The sequence below is a fragment of the Esox lucius genome, chromosome 7 (genome assembly GCF_011004845.1).
Source record: "Esox lucius isolate fEsoLuc1 chromosome 7, fEsoLuc1.pri, whole genome shotgun sequence".
NCBI lineage: Eukaryota > Metazoa > Chordata > Actinopteri > Esociformes > Esocidae > Esox > Esox lucius.
Window position 1 is genome coordinate 46,565,618 of NC_047575.1, and position 25,503 is coordinate 46,591,120.

The 25,503-nt window shown below is 43.5% G+C and overlaps 1 protein-coding gene across 7 annotated transcripts in view; it reads right to left on the reverse strand.

The window, feature by feature from the left end:
* si:ch211-12m10.1 (teneurin-2) overlaps nucleotides 1–25,503 on the reverse strand; it is a 259,810-nt gene that overhangs the window by 57,911 nt on the left and 176,396 nt on the right. For all 7 annotated transcript variants that reach the window (XM_029120920.2, XM_034293165.1, XM_034293167.1 and 4 more), the window contains 2 exons: nucleotides 12,825–13,041; nucleotides 995–1,233 (listed from right to left, as the gene is read on the reverse strand). In XM_029120920.2, the coding sequence (XP_028976753.2) occupies nucleotides 995–1,233; nucleotides 12,825–13,041 (456 nt within the window). The remainder of the gene's footprint in view (nucleotides 1–994; nucleotides 1,234–12,824; nucleotides 13,042–25,503) is intronic.

Consider the following 25,503-nt stretch of genomic DNA (forward strand, 5'->3'; position numbering starts at 1 on the left):
ATTACAAAACAGATGAAATTAGTATAGCCAATCCGATAGCAGATAATAGTTTCTAATTATAAAAGCGCTTCCCACTGTACTGTCAAATAAATGTCTAACAAAAGTTTGTCACATCCTTAGTAATCAATAGATCAGCAAATAATTTACTTAGTGCTCTTTTCAAAGCACAAAAAATTATTTATATATTAACATAAGGATTATGTAAACAATGAACAACAAGTAAAACTATAACAAATGACAATGGCATGACTGTATACCCGGGAGTACCAGGACCGAGTTTATTTGCAGGGGTGAGAGGTAGTTGATGTGCAGGGGTGTGTGGTACCAGATGTTGAAGGATGTAAGGTAGAATGTGTGCAGGGGTGTGAGGTAGATGTGCAGGGGTGTGAGGTACAATATGTGGAAGGATGTAAGGTAGAATGTGTGCAGGGGTGTGAGGTGGATGTGCAGGGGAGTGAGGTAGATGTGCAGGGGAGTGGGTGGATGTGCAGGGGTGTGAGGTAGATGTGCAGGGGTGTGGGGTGGATGTGTAGGGGTGTGAGGTGGATGTGCAGGGGTGTGAGGTGGATGTGCAGGGGTGTGTGGTAGATGTGAAGGGGTGTGAGGTGGATGTGCAGGGGTGTGGGGTAGATCTGCAGGGGTGTGAGGTGGATGTGCAGGGGTGTGAGGTAGATGTGTAGGGGTGTGAGGTGGATGTGCAGGGGTGTCAGGTGGATGTGCAGGGGTGTGAGGTGGATGTGTAGGGGTGTGAGGTGGATGTGCAGGGGTGTGGGGTGGATGTGCAGGGGTGTGAGGTGGATGTGTAGGGGTGTGAGGTGGATGTGCAGGGGTGTGAGGTGGATGTGTAGGGGTGTGAGGTGGATGTGTAGGGGTGTGGGGTAGATCTGCAGGGGTGTGAGGTAGATGTGCAGGGGTGTGAGGTAGATGTGCAGGGGTGTGAGGCAGGTAAATGTGTATGTACAGTAGATGCTATAGGTACTGTACTGCAGCTTACTTATGAAGTAGGAAAGCAGCACAGCGAGCAGGACGGCAGCAGCGATGGCTGACACGGCAGCACATTTCCAGCTGCAGTACTTAGAGGGTTTCTTCAGCTTGAAGGAGCTCCTGGAGAAGGTGTTTCTGGGTAGCAGCCGTGGCGGGGGAGAGTAGACGGTCCCAGAGGTCAGAGGGTACCCTGGGGAGGAGCTGCTGAACAGGGGCGTGGTCCCAGATGGGGTTTTGAAGAGGAAGTGTCTACAGAGATGGAGAAAAAGGGAAGACGGGGGCACAGTAAGAATCGGCTGTTACATCAGCTCGGCTGCCAACAGAATGGGCCAACTTTGTTTCGAAGTGATCAGTCGCCTTTTGAACATAATGAGACATCCGGAGAAAAAGACTGCCTGTCTAAATTCCAACAGCAATTATTCACTGGTCATTTAAATGCATTGATTTTCTCGTTCAAGCCATTCAAATAATTCCAGATTCACTGAATTATACAGCAAAAAGCATAGGGAACGCAACAATTATTTCACATCTCCTTCCAGGCTCCTTCACAGCATTTGATTGTGCTAATTGTCGTCGTCAGTGCTTAGACTGAGAATAAAAATTACCAGCTTGTCAGCAGACTCATTTCTACCCGTCTCGCACCAAAGCCACATGCTACATACGCCTTGGACCAATAGGAAGCTCACCGGCGCTAAGCCCCGCCCCTCCGGCACCTCCTTGCCCTCAGTGAGGCAGTTGGACTCTCAGGGTCGTGTCCGGTGCCCTGCTGGCCCTTGCCAGGGTGACGGCGGGGCGGGGGAGGTCTAGGATGGAGCAGATGGGATGAAAGTGGAGGACAGTCGACTGTGCTGCTTTGATGCTGCTCACAAGCTGTCGCCCCGCACTAAACCCAGAATCACTCTCCTCTCAGATCTGGTTCCACCGCTTCAGCCGCCATGTGGAAGGCAGCTAAAAACGCAACTCGTCCTCGCCGTATCACTCCTCTAGCCTCCAGGAAGTTCAACAGCCCTCCCCTCCACATCACCACCACACATCACATCAAAGCTGAAACATCACTACACGCTACACTCCAGGGTCCGGCATCAGGTCGACTGCTCATGCCTCCCCGTGGGTGAACCGCAAATAAATCACTCAGGGGGTGCAATAAAAACATGATCACCACCCGTGGGTCGGCTCGTGGTTTAGAACTATTGTTTTGCGGATAAGAAACGTTTTAAATTAAGACAAAAACTGAGATAGATAATCAGCTACGACTCAGTGAGGAAATAGAATATGAACTTCACCAACCCACCATGTGACAAAATTATCTGTTGCTAGGTAGCCTAACTAGCAAGGCTACTTGTTGAAAATGTTGGCTAACATGAAGGTAACTAGAGAACAGTAAACAAAAGATTATGAATTAATAAAGAAACCATAATGTGCAGGGACTGGGCCAGCCAAATCCCTGCTTTGGGAAAAAAATGAACTGACTGATCATGGATGGACAGCCTACGACCAGTGGAAGCAGGTAAGCGTTTGATATTTGATTGCATGATTTTACTGTACACAGCGTTGCAAAGTGAAATTATTTAAAAAAGACCCCCAAATCAAATTAACGCCAGAGATCAAAGTTAAGAATTACATATTAATTACATCTGAGAGAATTCATAAATAGATATATTTTGTAGGGTAACTCTGCTGTCATTCTCCCGGTTCTCACAGCCAACGTGGTCCAGGTGTGGCTCCAAACAGAGCCGTGCGGGATTCTACTACACACCACATCTACCCACCACTTCACCACACCACGGTGATGACACCAGCATTGTACCAGCAAAATGAATGACTTGAGTCTAACAATAATCAGGAAATAACATGTTACAGCAAATATTTAAAAGACAAATATGTGCTCTTTCTTACCTAACAGAGTTGTTCTCTTGGACCTTTTCTACCCACAGCAAGAATCATACCCATAGACCATACCATAACCTGATATAGCCTGGCATATTAATAATTCATATTAATAATTCAATATTTACTAGTACTTACTCCAACTCCAATTAGTAACTATTCCTTATTTACTAGTACATTTCTACAGAAACTAGTACTTCCTCCAACTCAAATTAGTAACTATTCCATGTTTACTAGTACATTTCTACAGATACCAGAACTTACTCAAAAAATATTCATATATATTGTAATTGTTAGTAGAGTTACTAGCTGATCTTCATGACTAATAAAATACAAACTTTGTACTACTACTACTTTTTATTTTAGAGTGACTACAAACATTAGGACATCAACTACTCAAAACCTAAAGGATCTAGGCACATTGACTAGTTAAAACCTAAAGGATCTAGGCACATTGACTAGTTAAAACCTAAAGGGTCTAGGCACATTGACTAGTTAAAACCTAAAGGGTCTAGGCACATTGACTAGTTAAAACCTAAAGGATCTAGGCACATTGACTAGTTAAAACCTAAAGGGTCTAGGCACATTGACTAGTTAAAACCTAAAGGGTCTAGGCACATTGACTAGTTAAAACCTAAAGGGTCTAGGCACATTGACTAGTTAAAACCTAAAGGGTCTAGGCACATTGACTAGTTAAAACCTAAAGGGTCTAGGCACATTGACTAGTTAAAACCTAAAGGATCTAGGCACATTGACTAGTTAAAACCTAAAGGGTCTAGGCACATTGACTAGTTAAAACCTAAAGGGTCTAGGCACATTGACTAGTTAAAACCTAAAGGATCTAGGCACATTGACTAGTTAAAACCTAAAGGGTCTAGGCACATTGACTAGTTAAAACCTAAAGGGTCTAGGCACATTGACTAGTTAAAACCTAAAGGGTCTAGGCACATTGACTAGTTAAAACCTAAAGGGTCTAGGCACATTGACTAGTTAAAACCTAAAGGGTCTAGGCACATTGACTAGTTAAAACCTAAAGGGTCTAGGCACATTGACTAGTTAAAACCTAAAGGGTCTAGGCACATTGACTAGTTAAAACCCAAAGGGTCTAGGCACATTGACTAGTTAAAACCTAAAGGGTTTAGGCACACTGACTAGTTAAAACCTAAAGGGTCTAGGCACATTGACTAGTTAAAACCTAAAGGGTCTAGGCACATTGACTAGTTAAAACCTAAAGGGTCTAGGCACACTGACTAGTTAAAACCTAAAGGGTCTAGGCACATTGACTAGTTAAAACCTAAAGGGTCTAGGCACATTGACTAGTTAAAACCTAAAGGGTCTAGGCACATTGACTAGTTAAAACCTAAAGGGTCTAGGCACATTGACTAGTTAAAACCTAAAGGGTCTAGGCACACTGACTAGTTAAAACCTAAAGGGTCTAGGCACATTGACTAGTTAAAACCTAAAGGGTCTAGGCACATTGACTAGTTAAAACCTAAAGGGTCTAGGCACATTGACTAGTTAAAACCTAAAGGGTCTAGGCACATTGACTAGTTAAAACCTAAAGGGTCTAGGCACATTGACTGGTTAAAACCTAAAGGGTCTAGGAATTTTGTCTTAAGTTGTATACAGGTGTAGCCTCTGCAATCTTTGACTATATAGAAAAGATGTCTATAATTTTTTTTTTTATTATTATTATTAATGCGATCACTTCTTTCACCCCCAGCACAAAATATTATTTTCACGTATAAAAAACTTTTTTTAAATTCTGATATAAAGTTTAACTGTATAAGGTAGGCTGTTTGAATACAATCTAAAAAACACCTATGCCATCTGTTTCAATACCAAGATAACATATTGGTTTACAGGTGAAAAGACTGGAAATCTAATTCCTTAAGTAAGCTAGATTAAAATACATTGTATTGGCGATAAATATACTACAATACTATGGTAAGTTTATATTGATCGTAATAAAATGTATTTGTTTATTTTAATATAAACTTTTAATTTCAAACAATATATTTCATTTAACAATCTCCTCTCACAGGAATTGTTATGTCCAAATTAATAATCAGTGTATAACAATTTAAGTTCAATTTAACAGACATCTTCTTTCATTAACACCACCCCACACCAGCACAAACTCCATCTCCTTTCTTTAACACCACGCCACACTAGCACAAACTCCATCTCCTTTCATTAACACCACACCACACTAGCACAAACTCCATCTCCTTTCATTAACACCACACCACACCAGCACAAACTCCATCTCCTTTCATTAACACCACACCACACCAGCACAAACTCCATCTCCTTTCATTAACACCACGCCACACCAGCACAAACTCCATCTCCTTTCATTAACACTACGCCACACTAGCACAAACTCCATCTCCTTTCATTAACACCACGCCACACCAGCACAAACTCCATCTCCTTTCATTAACACCACGCCACACCAGCACAAACTCCATCTCCTTTCATTAACACCACGCCACACCAGCACAAACTCCATCTCCTTTCATTAACACCACGCCACACCAGCACAAACTCCATCTCCTTTCATTAACACCACGCCACACCAGCACAAACTCCATCTCCTTTCATTAACACCACGCCACACCAGCACAAACTCCATCTCCTTCCATTACCACCACGCCACACAGGAGGACAGTTCTTTCTCATATTTGACAAGCAGCGGTGATCAATGGTGGATGATGCATTTCACCTCCTGAGTGGGAGTCTAATTAATCCTAGCAGGACAACTGTCATCAGCGCAGACAGGCTCACCTCTGCCCATTTTCTGAGCCAACCACTAACCGCTGAAAAACACCACGGATGACATGTACCAAAGGCTGGGGAAAACACTGCTACAAATAAGAAGGAAATCCCTCAAAGATGCCTGTTAAATTGTCTGTGAGCTGCAAAGGAAAAGAAACAGAGTGAGTAAGAAGTGAATTGACCGTCAATCCTCACGTAAATTCTCAATTCACCTCCTGGCTGGTCTGCATCCAAATGACAGTGTCAGCTCTGAGGAAAACTGCACGGGATTGTAAATGAATGGAATCACTTAGGAATGCATGAGATGTGTGTGTGTGCTTGGACGCGAAAAAGAGCTGCAGGAGGTGTATGTACATAACTCAAGCCCTATGCCTGATGTACCTCTGTCTTCACATCTGCGATGCATCCAACACTGGGCTACACAGGTAGCCAAGGTCAACCGTGAAATCTCCTCAAGGCAACGGCCTGTTTTCATAGCCGCGATGATTGTGTATCGGCGTTCCTCACCCTGGAAGACTGCTGATAAAGTGGGCTCGCTAGGCCCGGCTCTCTTCTGTTAGCCATCAATATCGAACGATGGCAAACCGCTGAGATCAACACACACCCCACTCATCCCAAGGTCTCTGATACACGTGACCTAATAATCAACACTCAACTAACTCTGATAAACTCCCGTCGGTGTTAATGAGATAAACACACCGAGTGGGTTTGTCTGAGCAAAACCCATTGAATGTACTTATATACTATATACCATGCAGGTTGTGGCAACCGAGAGACCGTGAGGGACGACCATAGGAATTACATTGAATATTGTACATTTAACGTTCATATGCTCATGACGCCCGGGGTTATGGGTTCGATTCCTACAGGCGGTTGGTAAGAAAAAAAAGTATGAAAGTGGACATGGTACCACGAATTTGCTCAGGTTCAGAGAAAGCAGGCCGCAAAAAACATTGTCGCAATGACAATCCAAGAAGGACACACACCGGCAGAGTTGTCACACGGGGATGTCTGACCTCCTCCCTGACCAACGCTGCTGCCACCCCCGCCCCCCGTGCATCTTCCCCGGCCTTCCCCCCCCCCTGACGGCTATGTTCTGCACGCTAATGAAAACACGAGGTTACCGCCCTGGCCCTTACCCAGGGCCCTCCCGCCGACACTGATTAATGACCTGTCCCCTGGTGACAGGCCGGCCGGCGCGTCGCAGCCCTCCTGTGCCGACGTGGAGGCCATCCTCTCAGCCAGGGGCATGTTGATTGCGACATGGCAGGCAGGCGGCAGGTAAATTAATTGGTGAATCAATCAAATTTCATCCGCCGCGGTGCTGGTCACTGATGGAATAATGGCTTTGGCAAGCGCCACAGAACGAGGGGACGAGACAGATGACACGGTGGATTGTGGGTGATCGTTGTCAGCTGAATAGGACAACACTCTATTCTCATGACAGAGATTATGTGTTTCTCTACTGACATGAAAAAAAGGTTGCCTGTGTTCAAATCTGTCAATAAGGAATTAAAAATGAACAAGCCGCTAAGCAGTTATTTACATAACACCCGTGCCAAAATTACTTTGAATTTTCATACCTAGTTTGAAAGAAATACAGCATATTTCAATGCGATTAAGTTCAGAATATAAAGATTATAGCCAAGAATGGTCATGCTGTGATCTTACCAACCAAATGCCTTCTAGCACAAAGCAAACTCATAAAACAAAGGCCTTCATATATGAATGGCTTTGGCTAACGCATAAAACATGAAAGTCCTGCTTGAGTTGCATATTTTCAAAGTGGAGAGCAATGCTGCAGTTGAAAAATGATTTTTGTTTCTAATTCAAATAGTTTTCTCACCTAATGGTTTTCTATTAGGTCGTTACATGAACAACTATAATATAAACAAAAATATATATGTCTTATCTTTACATTTTATGCATTTAATGTAAGCTTTATTAATGTAGCTAGGTTGGTACAGCACAGAGATTGCAACGGCAGGGTTATGGGTTTGATTACCATGGGTAGTAGGACAAATTATGAAAATGTCTTCACTCACTACTGTAAGCTGCTTAATATGAAAGTAACCAGCTTAGTCACTTAAACATAAAATGTACATAAAAAAACATTACATTTGTTTACTCTCTAAATTGGCATGTTTTTGCATACTTTAGTAGCACTCTAGTGCATACTTTAGTGCATACTTTATTGTACAAAATTACATACAAATTAGATTTTGATAAAGTTGCCAATAAATATATTAAAACGTATTGCTTTTCTCCCCAGTAAAGATCATTTAAAGCATATTTAGATTCAAATTTTGCCTTTTTGTCTATGCATGTTCTTACAATATATAGATGTGTCTATGACATTATTTTAATGACCACTCAGTGTGATAGTCTTTACTATCCTTCCTGTTTGCAAATTGGCCAGAAATATGTAACTTCAAGAGGAGTTTACCCCATAAACAGTTAAACATAACCACATATGAATACAAATCAAGCCAAACAGAACACAGCAAAAACCAACTTAAAACTGTATTCATAGTTTCTCTTTTACAGTAAACACTCCTCTCATCCTGGGGGACAGTGTAAATACCTAGCGAGTAAATGGAGACTTTACAGTAAACACACCTCTCATCCTGGGGACAGTGTAAAAACCCAGCGTGCAAATTGAGATTTTACAGTAAACACTACTCATCCTGGGGGACAGTGTAAAAACCCAGTGTGTAAATGGAAACTTTACAGTAAACACTCCTCTCATCCTGGGGGACAGTGTAAAAACCCAGCGCAATTAACTAGTAAATGGAGATTTTACAGATAATGAACAGGAATTCAACTGGAGTCAAGCTTTTAGTCAAGCTATTAGCATTCTGCAAGCCATGCCAGGACATAACCATGAAGCTATCAAGGCAAGAGAAACGTACCATTATTTTGGTAACAAACTGTGGGTTGGTATTCGAGACACGATGGGGGCGGGGGGGTCCTGACTGCCCCTCTGTCCCTCTCAATACCAACGCCTACAGTCGGCTGACGACTGCCAATCTGTGTGTAGGGTGGAACCATGGCAACACACTCGTTTACAGTCTTTACTGCACTGACAGCGACAGAGACAGTCAATGCAATCTGACAACAAGCAACTTTAAAAGGTTCAGGGGTTGACCTCGGCGTGTGGCACTGAATCACTGTTCAGCAACTTCAGAAGGAATTTAAGTTGTCAAGCGACCTTCGAATGGTGCAATATTTGTCATTTTATCTAGAGAGGAAAAGGCACTCCAAGGCACCACAACGGACATAGTCAGCAATGGTGTTATCCTGACTACGGTGTTATCCTGACTATGGGGTTATCCTGACTACGGTGTTATCCTGACTACGGTGTTATCCTGACTACGGGGTTATCCTGACTATGTTGTTATCCTGGCTACGGGGTTATCCTGGCTACGGGGTTATCCTGGCTACGGGGTTATCCTGGCTACGGGGTTATCGTGACTACGGTGTTATCCTGACTACAGTGTTATCCTGACTATGGTGTTATCCTGACTACGGTGTTATCCTGACTACGGTGTTATCCTGACTATGGTGTTATCCTGACTAAGTAGGCAAAATGTGTTAGGTCTTTTTTCAAACTGTCAAATAAAATCAGGTCACTAAATAAATAAACCTCTGAAGCCTTCCACAACAACATTTCAAATCTAATAGAAACCCACCAGGTGGCTGTTGACCGAAGAACAATAACAAATCCAGCCTAACTAACCCAACTAACGCCTCCCTTGTCAGAGAAGGTCTCTCCCAGGTGGAGCTCAGTTCCGGGTCTCAGTGGGGTTAAAAACACTGAAATACAAGCATTTAACGTCAGGCCTCCATTCGGCCATCGAACATTTATCGTGGTATCATTAATATTGCACAATCCTTGGCATCAGCATGCTAATACACGGACGACAATAAACATACTCAGTGGTCTTCATTTTACATGAGCCATACAATATTAAACATCCCAAGCAGAAAATATGTTGTGAGCAGACCGCTCAAGAGCATTGTTTAATAGCCTGGATTCACTAGATACACACATATTCATGTTGGAAGAGGCTAATAAAAAAAATATATTGGCAAATTTACTAAATGCATGCTATGCAATCTGTCGTGGAAAACATAAGAGAAACATTTATAGGTCTATAGACCCACTGCTCACGAGATCGCTATACTTTTTTTCCTCTCCGCCAAGCCGGTTTAATTTCAGGGTTTCTCAGCAGAAATCGGCTGCTGGAGGAGGATATTCCATCTACAGACAGAGCCAGTGAGAGACAGTAGAAGAGAGGGAGAGACACACACAGGGAGGGTCCAGGCATCTCAAACAAGCCCCATGGGGAGATGGGGAGTGGTGGGGGGGGGACCGGGCAGCGTCTCAGCTCACCTCTCAGGATAATGGAGATTTTATTCTTTCATTTCAATTCAGAATTTCTGATTTGCGGCAATATCTTGGAGTATGACGAGGGCCAACCAGGAATCTGCTATAATCCATCTATTCACAGGCAACATTCTATATCCACCAGGGCCCAGGCCCACGCTCTTCTAAGGCCACATTCTATATCCACCAGGGCCCAGGCCCATGCTCCTCTAAGGCAACATTCTATATCCACCAGGGCCCAGGCCCATGCTCCTCTAAGGCCACATTCTATATCCACCAGGGCCCAGGCCCACGCTCTTCTAAGGCCACATTCTATATTCACCAGGGCCCAGGCCCATGCTCCTCTAAGGCAACATTCTATATCCACCAGGGTCCAGGCCCACACTCCTCTAAGGCAACATTCTATATCCACCAGGGCCCAGGCCCATGCTCCTTTAAGGCCACATTCTATATCCACCAGGGCCCAGGCCCATGCTCCTTTAAAAACTGTGTGTGTGTGTGTGTGTATGGGAGTGTGTTTGTTTGTTTGTGTGTGTGTTTGTGTGGATGTCAGGTGAGGACACAAATACAGGTCCACCTGTGTCCGAGCCCCTTTGCCCCCACAAATCACCAACTGCCTTTTGGGTCAAGGACAGAAAATTTGTGTTGGGTTGTTTAAAAAAACAAAACACCAACCTTCAGCCCATTTGAACAAAACATCCAGAGGTCAGCGGTCAGAGAAGCATGGACACTGAAAAATTTTAGCACAAAGATGGGAGCACAAACACATCAGAGCAATGCAGAAACAACGTCTCGCCGAGTCCCAGTTCCCTCCCTCCTCTCTTGATTGGCTGGTGTGTCAGTAAAACCGCAACCTCTAGCTCACCCGCCAAGACATACAGCGAGGCGCAAGATTATATTATGTTATTATTTCATAACAGACTTTTAAGATTGATCATAAAGTGATTGAGTTAGCTAACTGGTAGATTTACACCAGGCAACATCGAAGGTCAGGTCACAGTCCACACTCCTGTCTCGCCATCAATCACGTCGCTCTGGGAAGAACTGGACAAGAGTGTGCTGCACAAATAAATCGGCACAAATGTAAAGAAAATACATTGATTTCAGACACAAAGCCGTTTACATTCTGAGCACCTGCCCCCCCCGGAAGGTCTGTGCACGTCCATCTTGGGTGTGTGTGTGTGCGCGAGCGCGCATGTGTGTTTGTGTGCGTGCAATATGAGCTGTGTTATCTCCATGGCAGTGTGATAGACAGTGTAGCGGCGGGGTTCCACGTCAGCCCGAGCAGGGTCAAGGCCTAGCTGAAAGGCTGCTTTGTGTCTATCTGGGAGCCTCGGTAGACACCAAGCAGTATTAATGGCAGAAACTCAGTAAAACTGCTAAGGCAGCAAAGATGCCCTGGACAGGGTCATCGGAAAGACAAAGAAATGTGGCCTGGAGTGTGTGAGGCCAGTCCCATATGTCAGCACCGGAGCTTTATTAATCTGCCTGCTGAGAACTGGCACTGAGGAGGCAGGAGGAGACCACAGAGGGATTGGGAAGGGGGGCAAGGGATGAGTGGGGGGAGGGGAGGGATGAGTGGGGGGGGGGGGGGGCAAGGGATTGAGGGGGAGGAGATGCAGTTTTGGTTTTAACTGTTTTGTGTGTGTTTGTGTGTGTTTCTACAATGTGGCATTTGTAAACGTGGAAAGAGGATTTTAAAGAGCGATGAAGCACTGGCCACAGTGGAACTGGAGGTCACAAACCCTGGAAACCAACCAACACAACAACATACTGGAGACGTTTGGGAAATGTATGGCTTAAAAACCTACAAAATAGAACCCAGCAGGACACCACTCTTGCTGCCAGGACATCAACACAGAGTTAAATCCCCAGCATCATGAGCAGTAACTCACTAACCTAGCGCATCTCTGCAATAGTGTTGGAAAATAAAGAAGTTATGTCATTTCAAGTTCCTCTGGTCCAAGGAACAGCTCCCATCCCACCTCCTCCTGACCTGTATCCTCCTCCTGACCAGTAACCTCTTCCTGACCTGTATCCTCCTCCTGACCAGTAACTTCTTCCTGACCTGTATCCTCCTCCTGATCTGTATCCTCCTCCTCACCAGTATCCTCCTCCTCACCAGTAACCTCCTCCTCACCAGTAACCTCCTCTTGACCAGTAATCTCCTCCTGACCTGTATCCTCCTCTTGTCCTGTATCCTCCTCTTGACCTGTATCCTCCTCCTGACCTGTATCCTCCTCCTGACCTGTATCCTCCTCCTGACCGGTAACCTCCTCTTGACCAGTGTCCTCCTCCTGACCTGTAACCACCTCCTGACCTGTAACCTCCTCCTGACCTGTAACCACCTCCTGACCTGTAACCTCCTCCTGACCTGTAACCTCCTCCTCATTAAATGTGCTCAAGGCGTGTTTGGGGTGTGATCGGAGAAACACAGAGGAGTGACCCACAGCCCAGCAAGACCCCGGCAAAACACACAGGAACCACCACTGAACACAGGGGGGAAAACAGCTTCCATGTGCCAGAACCCCAGAGAGAGACAGAGAGGGAGGGGAGGGAAAGAGAGAAGAGGGAAGGGGGGGAGTTACATACAGTGGGAGGGAGAAAGCGAGTGAGAGTGAGAGAGATGAGGAGGGAGTAACATGGAGGGAAAGAGGGAGGGAGGGTCAGTGGGCTGGGCCTCGGCCTGTGCCAGGGCGGGAAGCTGGGGGCGAGCAGGGGGATCCCCCTCGCTCCTGACCAGAGGCTAGAGGCTGGATGAGGGGGCGACAGTGTGACTGACCTGGTCTCCAGGGGAACGCTGCTGTTCAGCGCCCAGCTGTCCTGTAGCTGGACCGACTCCGCTGTGCAGGGCGCCTCCCCGGGGGCCGCCGAGGGGGCGTGGGCCGCGCCGCGCCGTCCGGCCAGGGTGTTGCGGCTCAGGGAGTTGGCCGATGACTGGTGGTGGGGTGGAGGGAGCGGGGGCCGCAGGGACTGGCTGTGGTGACTGTTGGGAGGACCTGAGAAGGGGAACACAGGAACAAGTCAGGGGCCGCGGCGGAACAGTGTTCTAGAGCGTAGTACACATCCCGGTTCCAGCGTTAACACAGAACCCCGGACTGAAATGAATTAATGGAAGCCTGTCAGGATCACTGTCGAGAAAAATATATATCACCCGATCACGGCGCTGACCCCGCCAGCGGATGAATAAAAAATGAACACACACGCAGTACACTGTTCTACAGCGCAAATCACACTCCAGTCTGCAGCACTGGTTGTGCTTCAGGACTTAAATCTGAATGCCTTAATTCAGTCGTGACCCGTGTTTGTATGAAATGAATTACATTTTGAAATGTTATAATTTATTATTGCTTCCTTTTTCGACATCTACTTGAATCAAATCAATCAAATTTATTTATAAAGCCCTTTTTACATCAGCAATTGTCACAAAGTGGCCATAAACCCGAAGGAGCAAACAACAGTAGTGTTGAGTTTCAGTTGCTAGGAAAAACATGAAATTTAGGAAGAAACCTAGAGAGGACCCAGGCTCAGAGGGGTGACTAGTCCTCTTCTGGCTGTGCCGGGTGAACATATTAAGATTACAAATTGCAATACTTCTTGCAGAACATACTGTCTCCATGGGCTTTTTACTGGTCAAAACTAGAAGATAAAACATTAATAAATAGGCTATGGTTTTATGTTTAAAAAGACAAAAGATTAGAAAACATTACAACATATTTATTATCAATTGAAGAGAAACATTCAATATGTTATATATTTAAGATGCACATGTACAGTTGTGCAGATAAGTTTGCATACCCTGGCAGAAATTGTGACATTTTGGCATTTATTTTGAAAATATGACTGATCATGCAAGAAAATTATGTTTTATTTTAGGTTAGTGATCACATGACGCCTTTTATTATCACATACTTGTTTGGCTCCTTTTTAAATCATAATGATAACAGAAATCACCCAAATGGGCCTGATAAAAAGTTTACATACCCTTGAATGTTTGGCCTTGTTACAGACACACAAGGTGACACACAGTCTGTTATGACCTACAGTCAAATGTGAATCCCATAAGAAATAAAAGACGCGTTTTGCCTGCTCACTCACGTTTTCTTCACAAATGGTACATATATTACCTATTCTCCTAGGGTATGCAAACCTTTGAGCACAACTGTAATAGCAGACTTACATAAGGCTTATACAAAAGCAGTGAAAAAATGTAACGGTAAAACAACAGCATTTTATTGCAGGTAAAATCTACAAAATTAGCCGTCCAGTTGAACTGCATAAATTTTCTCAACAATGTTCAGTGTAAATTTAGAATAGCCTATATCAAAAAACAAACATGGCCTTAATGAACTGGCAGAGGTCCTAAAGCCAGCTAAACAGTGGACAGAAATCGCTTTGGGTGTTTTTTTATTTTTTGATCAGTTAATGAAAATGTGTTGTGCTTGTGGACAGGGCAACTCTGAGATCCAGCTGGTTTCTGCTTTTTGTTATTAGTAAAGACATTGCAGACACACAAATATTGCAAAAGATAGGTAGTGCTGAAAGGTAGCATTATTCTGATGGTATGACAGACAAGAGCCGGATACTCTTCGGCCTCGCTGTACCAGAATTGTTGGAGTGACATTTGGCGGAACTGGGACTGAGTGACAGCTCCACCAACTGGCCCTCCTCATCTCTTGGCAAAGTGACGCTTTCTACCTCTGCCTTAAACGTATCCTGTATCCAGTTGGGTAGTCACAGAAGCTGCCATGCAGTTCAAGAAGGTGCTTCTTCACTTTGTCTCAGAGTCTCACTGTGATCTGTGCTGGTTCCATGTTGCATTTGGTATTTTGGCACTTGGAAACAAGTCAAGCCTCCCAGTGAATACACGATTCGTCCATACAGTTGTATTTGTTTACAGGCTGTCCGTTGTTCTCCGTCAGCACCAGCTTTGATCGGATAAGAACTGCTCCTCCAATCAGCGTTTCTTCGAACACTCACAACGTGTTGTTAAGAATTGGAAGGTGTGCGCTAAAGCTCCTCCGCGAAACCTATGCGAGCTAGTTACCCAAAAGCCCTTTCTTTCTCTGCGGCGCTTTGCAGAGCTGTTTATGTTAATCTGGAGAAGTACAAATCAAGCCTGACACAGAAGTCCACAGTGTTCTGTTACTGCGGGCGCCACGGCAACAACAGACAGCTGACATTGTGAAACAGCTACTTACCAACAGTAGTTAGATACGCTTTGAAGACCACTGTGTATTTGCAGCGAGGGTTAGCACAGGCCCTTGTTTTCTATGAAACAGGTAGGCCTGGTTGAGGTTTCGGGTTTAGCCAAGAAGAACAGCAATGCTGGCAACTACGCAAATCATAGCATCCGTGATATTTTCGAACTTCCTAAGCACTTACAAAACACTAACTAGTTGTAAAATATCACAACTTAGACGTTTTATTAAATAATGGAAATAAAACTCAGGAGACAATTAGCCGTACACTGCGCGTATTTATGTAGCATTAACTTTTCCAAAAGAAAAGGTCTTAAGTATACCATTTTAGTCAACACAGCCACGACCCTTTGAAAACCACCCGTGACCAAACCCACCAGTTAAGAAACGCTGCTGTAGATGGAAGAAATCACAGACACTCAAGTCTCCTGTCGAGTGAGCAAATCACATTGTAACTCAGTACAATGTTTATAATATTTGTAGCTGAATGCACTATGCATATATAGACCAGAATTACACTAAAAGGCTTAACATAACTCAATATTTGAAGATCTTAAACAGGACACAAAGCTCCTGTGTTATATGACTAGGCTAGGCTCTTTTCAATTAAAGACAACAATTTAAAGCTGAACATTTAAAGCTGTGAACTAAAACTTTGTGAAGGCCTAAATATTAGCTATTACTACATCTATCCAAACAATGGACTCAAAATGGTTTCTCAACATATAAGCCCTTAAAAACAAATTATGCTATTAAATGTTATTTTTGTAACACCCCAAATCAAACATTTTAATTAAAAGATAATCAAAGTAGATAAATACTTTAGGCTTTAGCAAATTAGATTAACAATTCATCAAATAATTAAATGGTACCATAAAATGTCACTAATTATTCAAGTCCACAAGTAAACATTTAGACAATTCTTATATCACCATATACAATGCAGAAAATCGTGTATCATCAAGACTGATATGGTTTAGGCTTTCTTCACAAAGCCTGTGGTACGTGATGGTCATTCAGTAAATAACCTTTGTCAAACAATAGTAAGACACCCATGAATCAACATATTCCGCTGAAGAGGAAAAATGACAATATTTACGCCTTCCGTAATGCCACAACTGTCTTATTGACTAATCTAAAGGCAAAGCATACAGTGAAAATAAGCAGCCCTAATAACCACATCCAATCTCCTTGAATACTTAATTACAGCTATTGAACATTTCAGAAGTACCAGAAAAAATACCAATTACCCACATACTGTACAAAATCCTGTGGGCCTACCTGCTGACATATAAGTGCTGGTAAGTGTTTACCCGAAGAACGACAATCAAACCAAGACAAGACATGACAGTTGGAGCTGAGAAAGGGAAAGACCCTTCACACACGCACAAACACACACGCACGCACACACACGCACGCAAAACGTCTCACGAGCAGAGATGAAAGTGGCATCGGGCGGAGCGGTGATCAGCCATGGTCTGAAGAGCTGGTGAGTGTAATCTCCCACACCGTATCGAGTAGGAACAGGAGCAAAACCCAGCGCCACAAAACCCACATTTCACAAAAGCCGGGTTTGGACTGCAGGGACGCTGGGAACTGTGGAACAATAGGCCCAAGAGCAGTGGATTACAGCCTGGGACATGTCCATCAAACTCCACACTGCAGCCGCGGCTGGGCACAATGGCATTCTGGGACAAACACTTTAATGTGCTCTGATAACCTTGACCGGGCTCACATCTAACGCTTCTTCCTCCCGTCCCCCCCCCCCACCCCCAAACCCCCCCACTGCAAACCTCCGCGCAAATCAGGCTGACAGCTGTATATGTTGTTTACCAAACCTCAACAGGCCCATCCAGCGATAGCTTCCAAACCCGCGGGCCGACAAAGGAGCCCTCATTTCTTTTTAACCCCTGAGGAACGACTCAAATGAGAGGGGTCCTGCGGGCAACAATGGAGGCCTCCTCATCTGCTTAGCAGAGCGAAGGTCACGGTGGAGATCTGATCAGGAGGTCTGTTGGAGTCACTGCGGTAATGCTCAGATTACAGCCTAATGCAGAGCGCAAGCCATTATGAGCCCTTTGCACTGTCTGCACCCACACAAAAGGTGACTGCTCCTCCCGGGGCCCAACGCTCCTCCCGGGGCCCACTGCTCCTCCCGGGGCCCACTGCTCCTCCCGGGGCCCGATGCCCCACTGCTCTGGAATGGGGGGAATGACGGGGCATTTTGCTGCCCCTCTGCTCTAGAATTGGGGGAATGACGGGGCATTTAGCTGCTCCTCTGCTCTAGAATTGGGGTAATGACAGGGCATTTAGCTGCTCCTCTGCTATAGAATTGGGGTAATGACAGGGCATTTAGCTGCTCCTCTGCTCTAGAATTGGGGGAATGACTGGGCATTTAGCTGCTCCTCTGCTCTAGAATTGGGGTAATGACAGGGCATTTAGCTGCTCCTCTGCTCTAGAATTGGGGGAATGACAGGGCATTTAGCTGCCCCTCTGCTCTAGAATTGGGGGAATGACAGGGCATTTAGCTGCCCCTCTGCTCTAGAATTGGGGTAATGACAGGGCATTTAGCTGCTCCTCTGCTCTAGAATTGGGGGAATGACAGGGCATTTAGCTGCTCCTCTGCTATAGAATTGGGGGAATGACAGGGCATTTAGCTGCTCCTCTGCTATAGAATTGGGGGAATGACAGGGCATTTAGCTGCTCCTCTGCTATAGAATTGGGGGAATGACAGGGCATTTAGCTGCCCCTCTGCTCTAGAATTGGGGGAATGACAGGGCATTTAGCTGCTCCTCTGCTATAGAATTGGGGGAATGACAGGGCATTTAGCTGCTCCTCTGCTCTAGAATTGGGGGAATGACAGGGCATTTAGCTGCTCCTCTGCTATAGAATTGGCAGCAGCTTTGCTGGAACGGATGTCAGGTTGACTTGCAGCCCTGCACAGTGAAGAAGCAGAGCTTAGCCAGGTGGAGAATAGTGGACACACACACACACACACATGATCACACACACACAATAACACACACACACATTCATGATCACACACACACACATATATGATCACACACACACACACACAATTACACACACAGACACATATGATTACACACACACCCACACACAAATAATCTCTCACACACACACACACACACACACACACACACACACAAACACATATGATTACACACATACACACACACACACATGATCACACACACAAATGATCACAAACACAAATGATCACAAACACACACACAATCACACACACAAACAAATATGATCACAGACACGATCACACACACACACGATCACACACACACACACACACACACATATGATCACATACACACACCCACCCACACACAGACACACAGAAATTATCACACACAAATGATACAGGTATGATCTCACACAACAGATATGATCTCACATACACAGGATCACATACATGATTTCACAGACACAAACAGCATATAAAACACATGGTAACATACATACATGATGTCACAGACACACACATATACACACACACACAGACACACAGACTCTCATCTCAAGCTATCCTTATAAAACACAGAATTACACAGTATTTTGTTTTCAGGCTGAAAGACAATCATTCCAATTATAAACAAAACAACAGTTTTACGTGATGCCGAAGAGCCAAAATAGAATTTAGCAAATGAGGAAACAAAGTTACTAACAAGCAGCCATGTAATTAAACCACACCACTAAGGATGCAAAATGAAGAAACTTCTCAAAGGTTAATTGCTTTTCACACACACACACACACACACCCACACATATGATCACACCCACACATGATCGCACACAAACACACACACACACACACACACACACACACACACACACAGACACACCCACCAATGATCACACACACATACATAAATGATACAGATATGATCTCACATACACAGGATCACATACATGATTTCACAGACACAAACAGTATATAAAACACATGGTAACATACATACATGATGTCACAGACACACACATATACACACACACAGACATTCATCTCAAGCTATCCTTATAAAACACAGAATTACACAGTATTTTGTTTTCAGGCTGAAAGACAATCATTCCAATTATAAACAAAACAACAGTTTTACGTGATGCCGAAGAGCCAAAATAGAATTTAGCAAATGAGGAAACAAAGTTACTAACAAGCAGCCATGTAATTAAACCACACCACTAAGGATGCAAAATGAAGAAACTTCTCAAAGGTTAATTGCTTTTCTGAGTGAGACAGCACCTCGCCACAGAGTAACAAAAATGGAAATTGAGAATGTGTCTGCTTTATATGTATCAGAAAAGAAAAAAAAAAGAATTAAATGAAAGATGGGGAGTTTGTAATAAATATGAATAATACCGACAATTAACACACTCACAAAATGACTTACTGAAATAATTTCAACAAAAGTAATTGAAGTCATAAGATAATGGGTTCCGTCGACGTTAAACCGGTAGAAGCGGAGCCACAGCAACACGCTTAATAGAATAGATCGTTTCTGTAGCCCTCACCATGGTTGGGAAAAATGTAGTGATCAGGTATCTTTGAGACCGCTGTAAAGAGCCCATATGAGCGTGACTAATATTTGGTTCTGTTGCTTCCCTTCCCATCCCAGCCTGCGCTATAAGCTGCTGTAATATGGAAACTGTTGAGATGTGAAACAAGGCTGTGCTGTAGTTATTCCATCCATAACAAGTGCCATCCTTCTCCTTACATCTACCAACACGTCCTTCTTTTTCGAAACGTGATAAATACATATTATATGAGAGACAAAGGAAATAACAGGACAACAAACTTTTAGAGGTCTTAGTGTTTTTTATCAGTTATTTGAAATTGCAGAAATCTTCTCCAGCTGAATACTCCCTGTGAGCAGCCCGGTCAAAACACTCACAGATGAAATGGCCTTCATGCCTGTCTGTTTTCCCCCCGAATAACTTTCAGAATACGGGTCTGAATAAAAACTGATAATGACCCAGGTGTAGTGTGTTTTACAGCCCACCTTGGCTGTCAGAGGCGCACCAGGAGAGAACAGACAGAACGCTGAGGAGGCAATAAAAGGGCTGAAAGCAATTACAGTTCAGAGTCAGCGCGCGGCAAAATGGAGGCTCGGCACAACATTCCCCCGGTCCGCGTGTTGTTGTTAGCAGTGCACGGCCACGCTGAAATTACTGGAGCTCGGCTTCCCGGGCCATGGGCTAGAATGACAAGGATTAAAATAAATTGCCTAACATGAGTGGTGGGAACCTTGGAAAAACAATACGAGTAAAAGCATAAATGTCAATTTGGAATGATAAAAGACACAATCTAAGCAGGGCAGCTGAAGCCTCCAGACAGCACGAGGTAATAGAAATTGTGATTTTTACTGTGACTCAGCCTGCTTAAAAATAAATGAGGTGGCATGATTTGAGAAAGGCCATTTTTCCATCTCCCTCCTACCTGCTCCCTCGCACGGACACAGGACAGGTGAGGACGTCTTCATTGAAACGGGCCCAAAGGTCAGCGTGCACTCATAGACAGCTCTCACAGCCTCGACGTGCGGCGGACGCCGGCATAGTTGAACGGGCAAACATTTGGCCACGGCTTCAAATTGACAAATTGTAATGGAACTGCAAGCCACAGGATTAAGCTGTTTGGTCTGCAGTGTGCATCTTCCTCTGCTGCTTTAGCGGGCTACATTGTACGACGTGAGAGAACGGCAGGATTAACTGTGGCGGTTTCAACCCGAAAACTGAAATGTGTCCAGCGAATAAACTCTATTTGAAGAATTGTGTCGGCCGTCTCCAGAGCGACGGGATGGGTGGCAGAGCCAGAACAAACACCTGGTCAGAAACGTCTTGACCAGATCGGTGAGTTTAGCGCCTACGCTTGAGGAGCCACGGACTCTCGTAAAGAGGTGAGATTCTGGATGTGTCGAGGACAGCTCGGTTTCAGAGCCCACTACTTAGCCCCGTCACCTTGATCTTTTCTTCTCTCCGGGATTTAATTAAAAAGCAGTCCACACCACGCAAAGGCATGAATACTGGACGGGGAGGCTGCCCGGCTAGCAAAAAGCCTCGCTCTGTCCAAAGGCTACGCCACGCGCAGGGATGTTAGCTTCTTCCCCGCAACGAGTTTGAATCTAACCATCTGTCAGAGGATTTGTTGGTCAGAAAAAACAAACAAACTGTCTCACTGGCCTCAGAAGATGTTGGTTTATGGCAAGAGCCATAGGACACCTTTAATCCAGTAACTACTGTAGAGGGTAATAACAGACTGGCTAGCAGCCACAGTCAGGGAGGGAATAGATGACAATACACCTTCACACAGGCACATTCAGCCTGAAACCATTCCAAAACAAATAACACAACATTACATTAATCGCCGGAGGCCCAAAATGTGGGCTTTTCCTCCATTTACTTATTCACCTCAAGAACAGACAACAGAGTGATCAAACACTCAACAACGCCACACCAATTCTCTGGTGATATCGCAGTTTTTTTAATTTTATTTCTCACAAAAGGGATAAACGAAACGGCAAAAGGGTGGGGGGAAAAAAGCATACAGACAAATAGCACATTGGTGACATTGATGCTCTAAGAGCCCGGCTCTTTCCAGCGGCAGGTGCCGCTGCTCGGTGGCAGTCCCGTGCCAAACCCTCCCGGAGAGCCTAGGCGTCTGAGCTAGGCACGCCCCGGCCGGCACCAATTCACCGCCAACGCCACAGGCACCTCACTTCTACTTTACAACACCAGAGATCTGGCGCTGCGGGAGAACGAGGGACCGTGTGTGAGGTTCTAATGCCGGAGGTTGGATCAGCGCAAAACAACAAACCAGCAGAGGACTTAACAGCACGTACCGCGCAACACAGCCGGCCACTTGGACAGAATAGGAGCATGGCTGGGAGTGAGTAAGGACCCTTCCTGTGTAGAAAACCACTATGACCTAGTAAGAAAGGCATATTTTGCATACTCATGTGATCACGGGGAATTAAAAACGGTTTCAGTAAATTTATTTAGGATTTAGGAGCACGGAATACGTATCTTATGTTCAAGCGCGACACAAACTGAATAATTACCTCACGCATGTGTGCGACACACAGTGGATTGCACTGGGGTGAGAAAAATGTTGTGGTATAGATTAGAGCGAAGGGGCTGAATGACTGTGGTGTCAATGTTGAAGGTGATCAGTCAATAACAGAATAACCCAGGGAATCAAACTGATATGGAACCTCAGACAATAACAGGCGATATGCAATATGAAAGATAATTAAAATAAACTGTTTAAAATATAGCTGGTTGTTATTTTTCTATTTTACCTCAGATAAAAAAAGAGAAGTTTGCAGACATAAAATAAAAACAGCTATGGGACAGGACAGAATGACATTATCCTATTACATAATGAACATGGAATCTCAAAAATTAAAGCAGGATTCATACCAAAATCAACAGGGCCAGAGCAGAGAACAACAGGCAATTAAAATACTATCTATTCTATCCAGCTACCTGAACAATGGAGAAAAGGGAATAGCACACCTGACAAAGGGGGAGATGTGTTTGAAATCTCAATGGAATTGATGACAAAGAAATCTCAAAAGCCCTATAGATCAGTCGTACCGCTCAGAGCTAAAAATACTCCCACGTTTCTTCCCATACAGAACACGACGACGGTGTCTACAGTGCAGTTACACAAGTCGACCTGTCTGCCAACCTGAGGTAATAGTGTTTAGTCAAAAATATAATGTCTGACTCCCAAACAGGACTGGGCGAGAAGCAAAGAATCACAGAAAAAGCTTTTATAATGCAATGGGGAGCCATCAGCTTATATTAGTCCGCTGTGAAATACTATTTCATGTATCGACATTTTCACTGAGAAATCAATTGTTAGTCTTTCACCACCTGACTGACCTTGATAGATTTTATGTTTTTTTTTTTTAAATGCGTGCACGTGATGAGTGAAGTCTGGTTATGAAATATTTAATAATTTGTATAGATATCCTCTTTACCCAGAAGTAAAAAGCTTTTGTAAAGTTTGTCTGTTCCTTTGTTACTACTGTGGAAAAGAAGGATGCCGCCACCCACCAAAAATACAACTACCGGTCAAACCCCTCCCTTTCACTCATTCACCAGTACTTTTGATTATGGCCAGAGAAACTATTTCAGTTCCTTTTGAATCGGTTTTAACTTGGCTTCAAACCACTGTACACATCTGAGCACTGCCTTTCGCCAACACTGATTGGGCCAAATAATACATTACGCAAACTCAAAACCAGGAACTACTGCTACTTGTAATCACGCAATGCTCGATCAGCCTTGACAGACATTTGCCGTTAAATCGGTCCAGGAGAATCAATACACCAGAAATTAGCATTGATATAACTTGTTTGATTATTGAAGTTAAAATGATATTGATCAAAACATTTAAAATCAATATCAGCAGACCATTTATATTCCTGCAATAGTTCAATATGTACAATTATGTTAATTCCAATCCACAATTAAAGCAATAAGCAGAAACCATGTTTGGGAAAATGGCGATGATGGAGCTAGAGATATTTAACACTCTCAAATTCATACAGTGGCATGGATACCTATAGTGACTGACAATTCATGATATCAAAATCATAATAGTCAAACCTGTGCATCCCAGGAAGTGCTGCTGCTTTTGGCCACTGAGGATCCCTAAAAAATACTAAATCCTATGTTTTTAGGCGATACTGTTTACACATATAAACTAATCACTGTTTACATGTATATAGCTTACAAACAATGGAGAAAACAAAGCTTTTATTTTGGGTTAATATATATATATCATATATATGATTTATATATTTTTTTTAAATCCCTAAAAATAGCATGGTCAAATCAATAAAAATCTATAAATGTGTTTAATTTTATCAAATATTTTATAGACATATTAAGACTCAGACTATATGTATTGATTAAAAAAAATGATAAAAGAAAACTATTATTTCTTTGTTTTTATATTGCAACAATTAATTTATTACCTTCTTAGAATATCTGAACATGAATGACCGCACTTCTGTATAGAAATCATTTAATTGGAGAAAATCTAAATTAAAAACATAATTATTTCTTTTAAAGTATTCTTAGTTTTTGTGGATGTGACATTCGACAGGGGAATTAAAGGTAATCTTTTATAATATGTAGTAAAACATATTTTTGGGGCAATACAACAGTTTTGTAGTAGAATACCACCAGATCAACCTTGTCAGCACTTAAACTGTATCAGGACTGAAACATTTCACATATCTTCACCAAATTGCAATCAGTAACCTTCATAGGCAGTTTTTCTGTTAATGTTAAACAAACAGATATACAATACTACCTTGTGTATCTGTTGATAACAAGACATAACCGTAAGATGATTAAAATATATAACAAAAATCCTCTATTAATCCTCTATTAATAAGGGATAATTAGTTACATAACATTTTTTTTAAATATCTATAATTTCCATTTGTTATCTTTCATTTGATATCTTTCAGACAGAAAACAGAAGATGAAGTACAGTTAATTTAGTTTTGCCAAGATAGATGTGGCTTATTTGAAAAGTAAACCAATTTGAACCCTAATGCAAATTTGTCTGAAATTGTCTATAATCACGTTGCTCTTGAATTCTGAACCTCCTCAACAGTTTAAATAAAGACTGATGGCAGATTAGAGCCCAGGCTAATCTCATTAACACATTAACACAAAAATACTTTTCCAACCGATTCTCCTGAAACAAAATCAGATTTTCTCACCGATTCAGATCCATAGGGATGGAGTGAGATCTTTTGCACAGCTTTCCTGCCTCAAATTCCCTGCGAGCTTCAATTTGTTGTCTTGTTCCTGTGATCATTTGAGTTACTGGCAAATACTTCTCGGAAATAAAAGCACTCCTGATTGCCCTCTCACCGAGAAAGGGCTTCACGTGGTTCACTGTAGTTCAAAAAAAGCCAGAGAGATCAGGCACAGAAAGTATACTGTATATATGTTTTCCCTGCGAGTTTGTGGGGTGTCACCTCAGCCTATTCACGGAGGATGACCCCGAACAATGTGAGTCAGTGGCCTCTCAACTTCAAAGGCACTGAGACGATGTGGATCAGAAGATGACCAGTCCCTCTTCGCAGCTCCACAGAAAAGCTTGTCACTACAGAGCTTATAGAATGGACACAAAAGGGACCGCTACCTGACATTCGGACCATTCATGGGGTAAAATGAGGTTCCTGTACAATTTCTACCTGG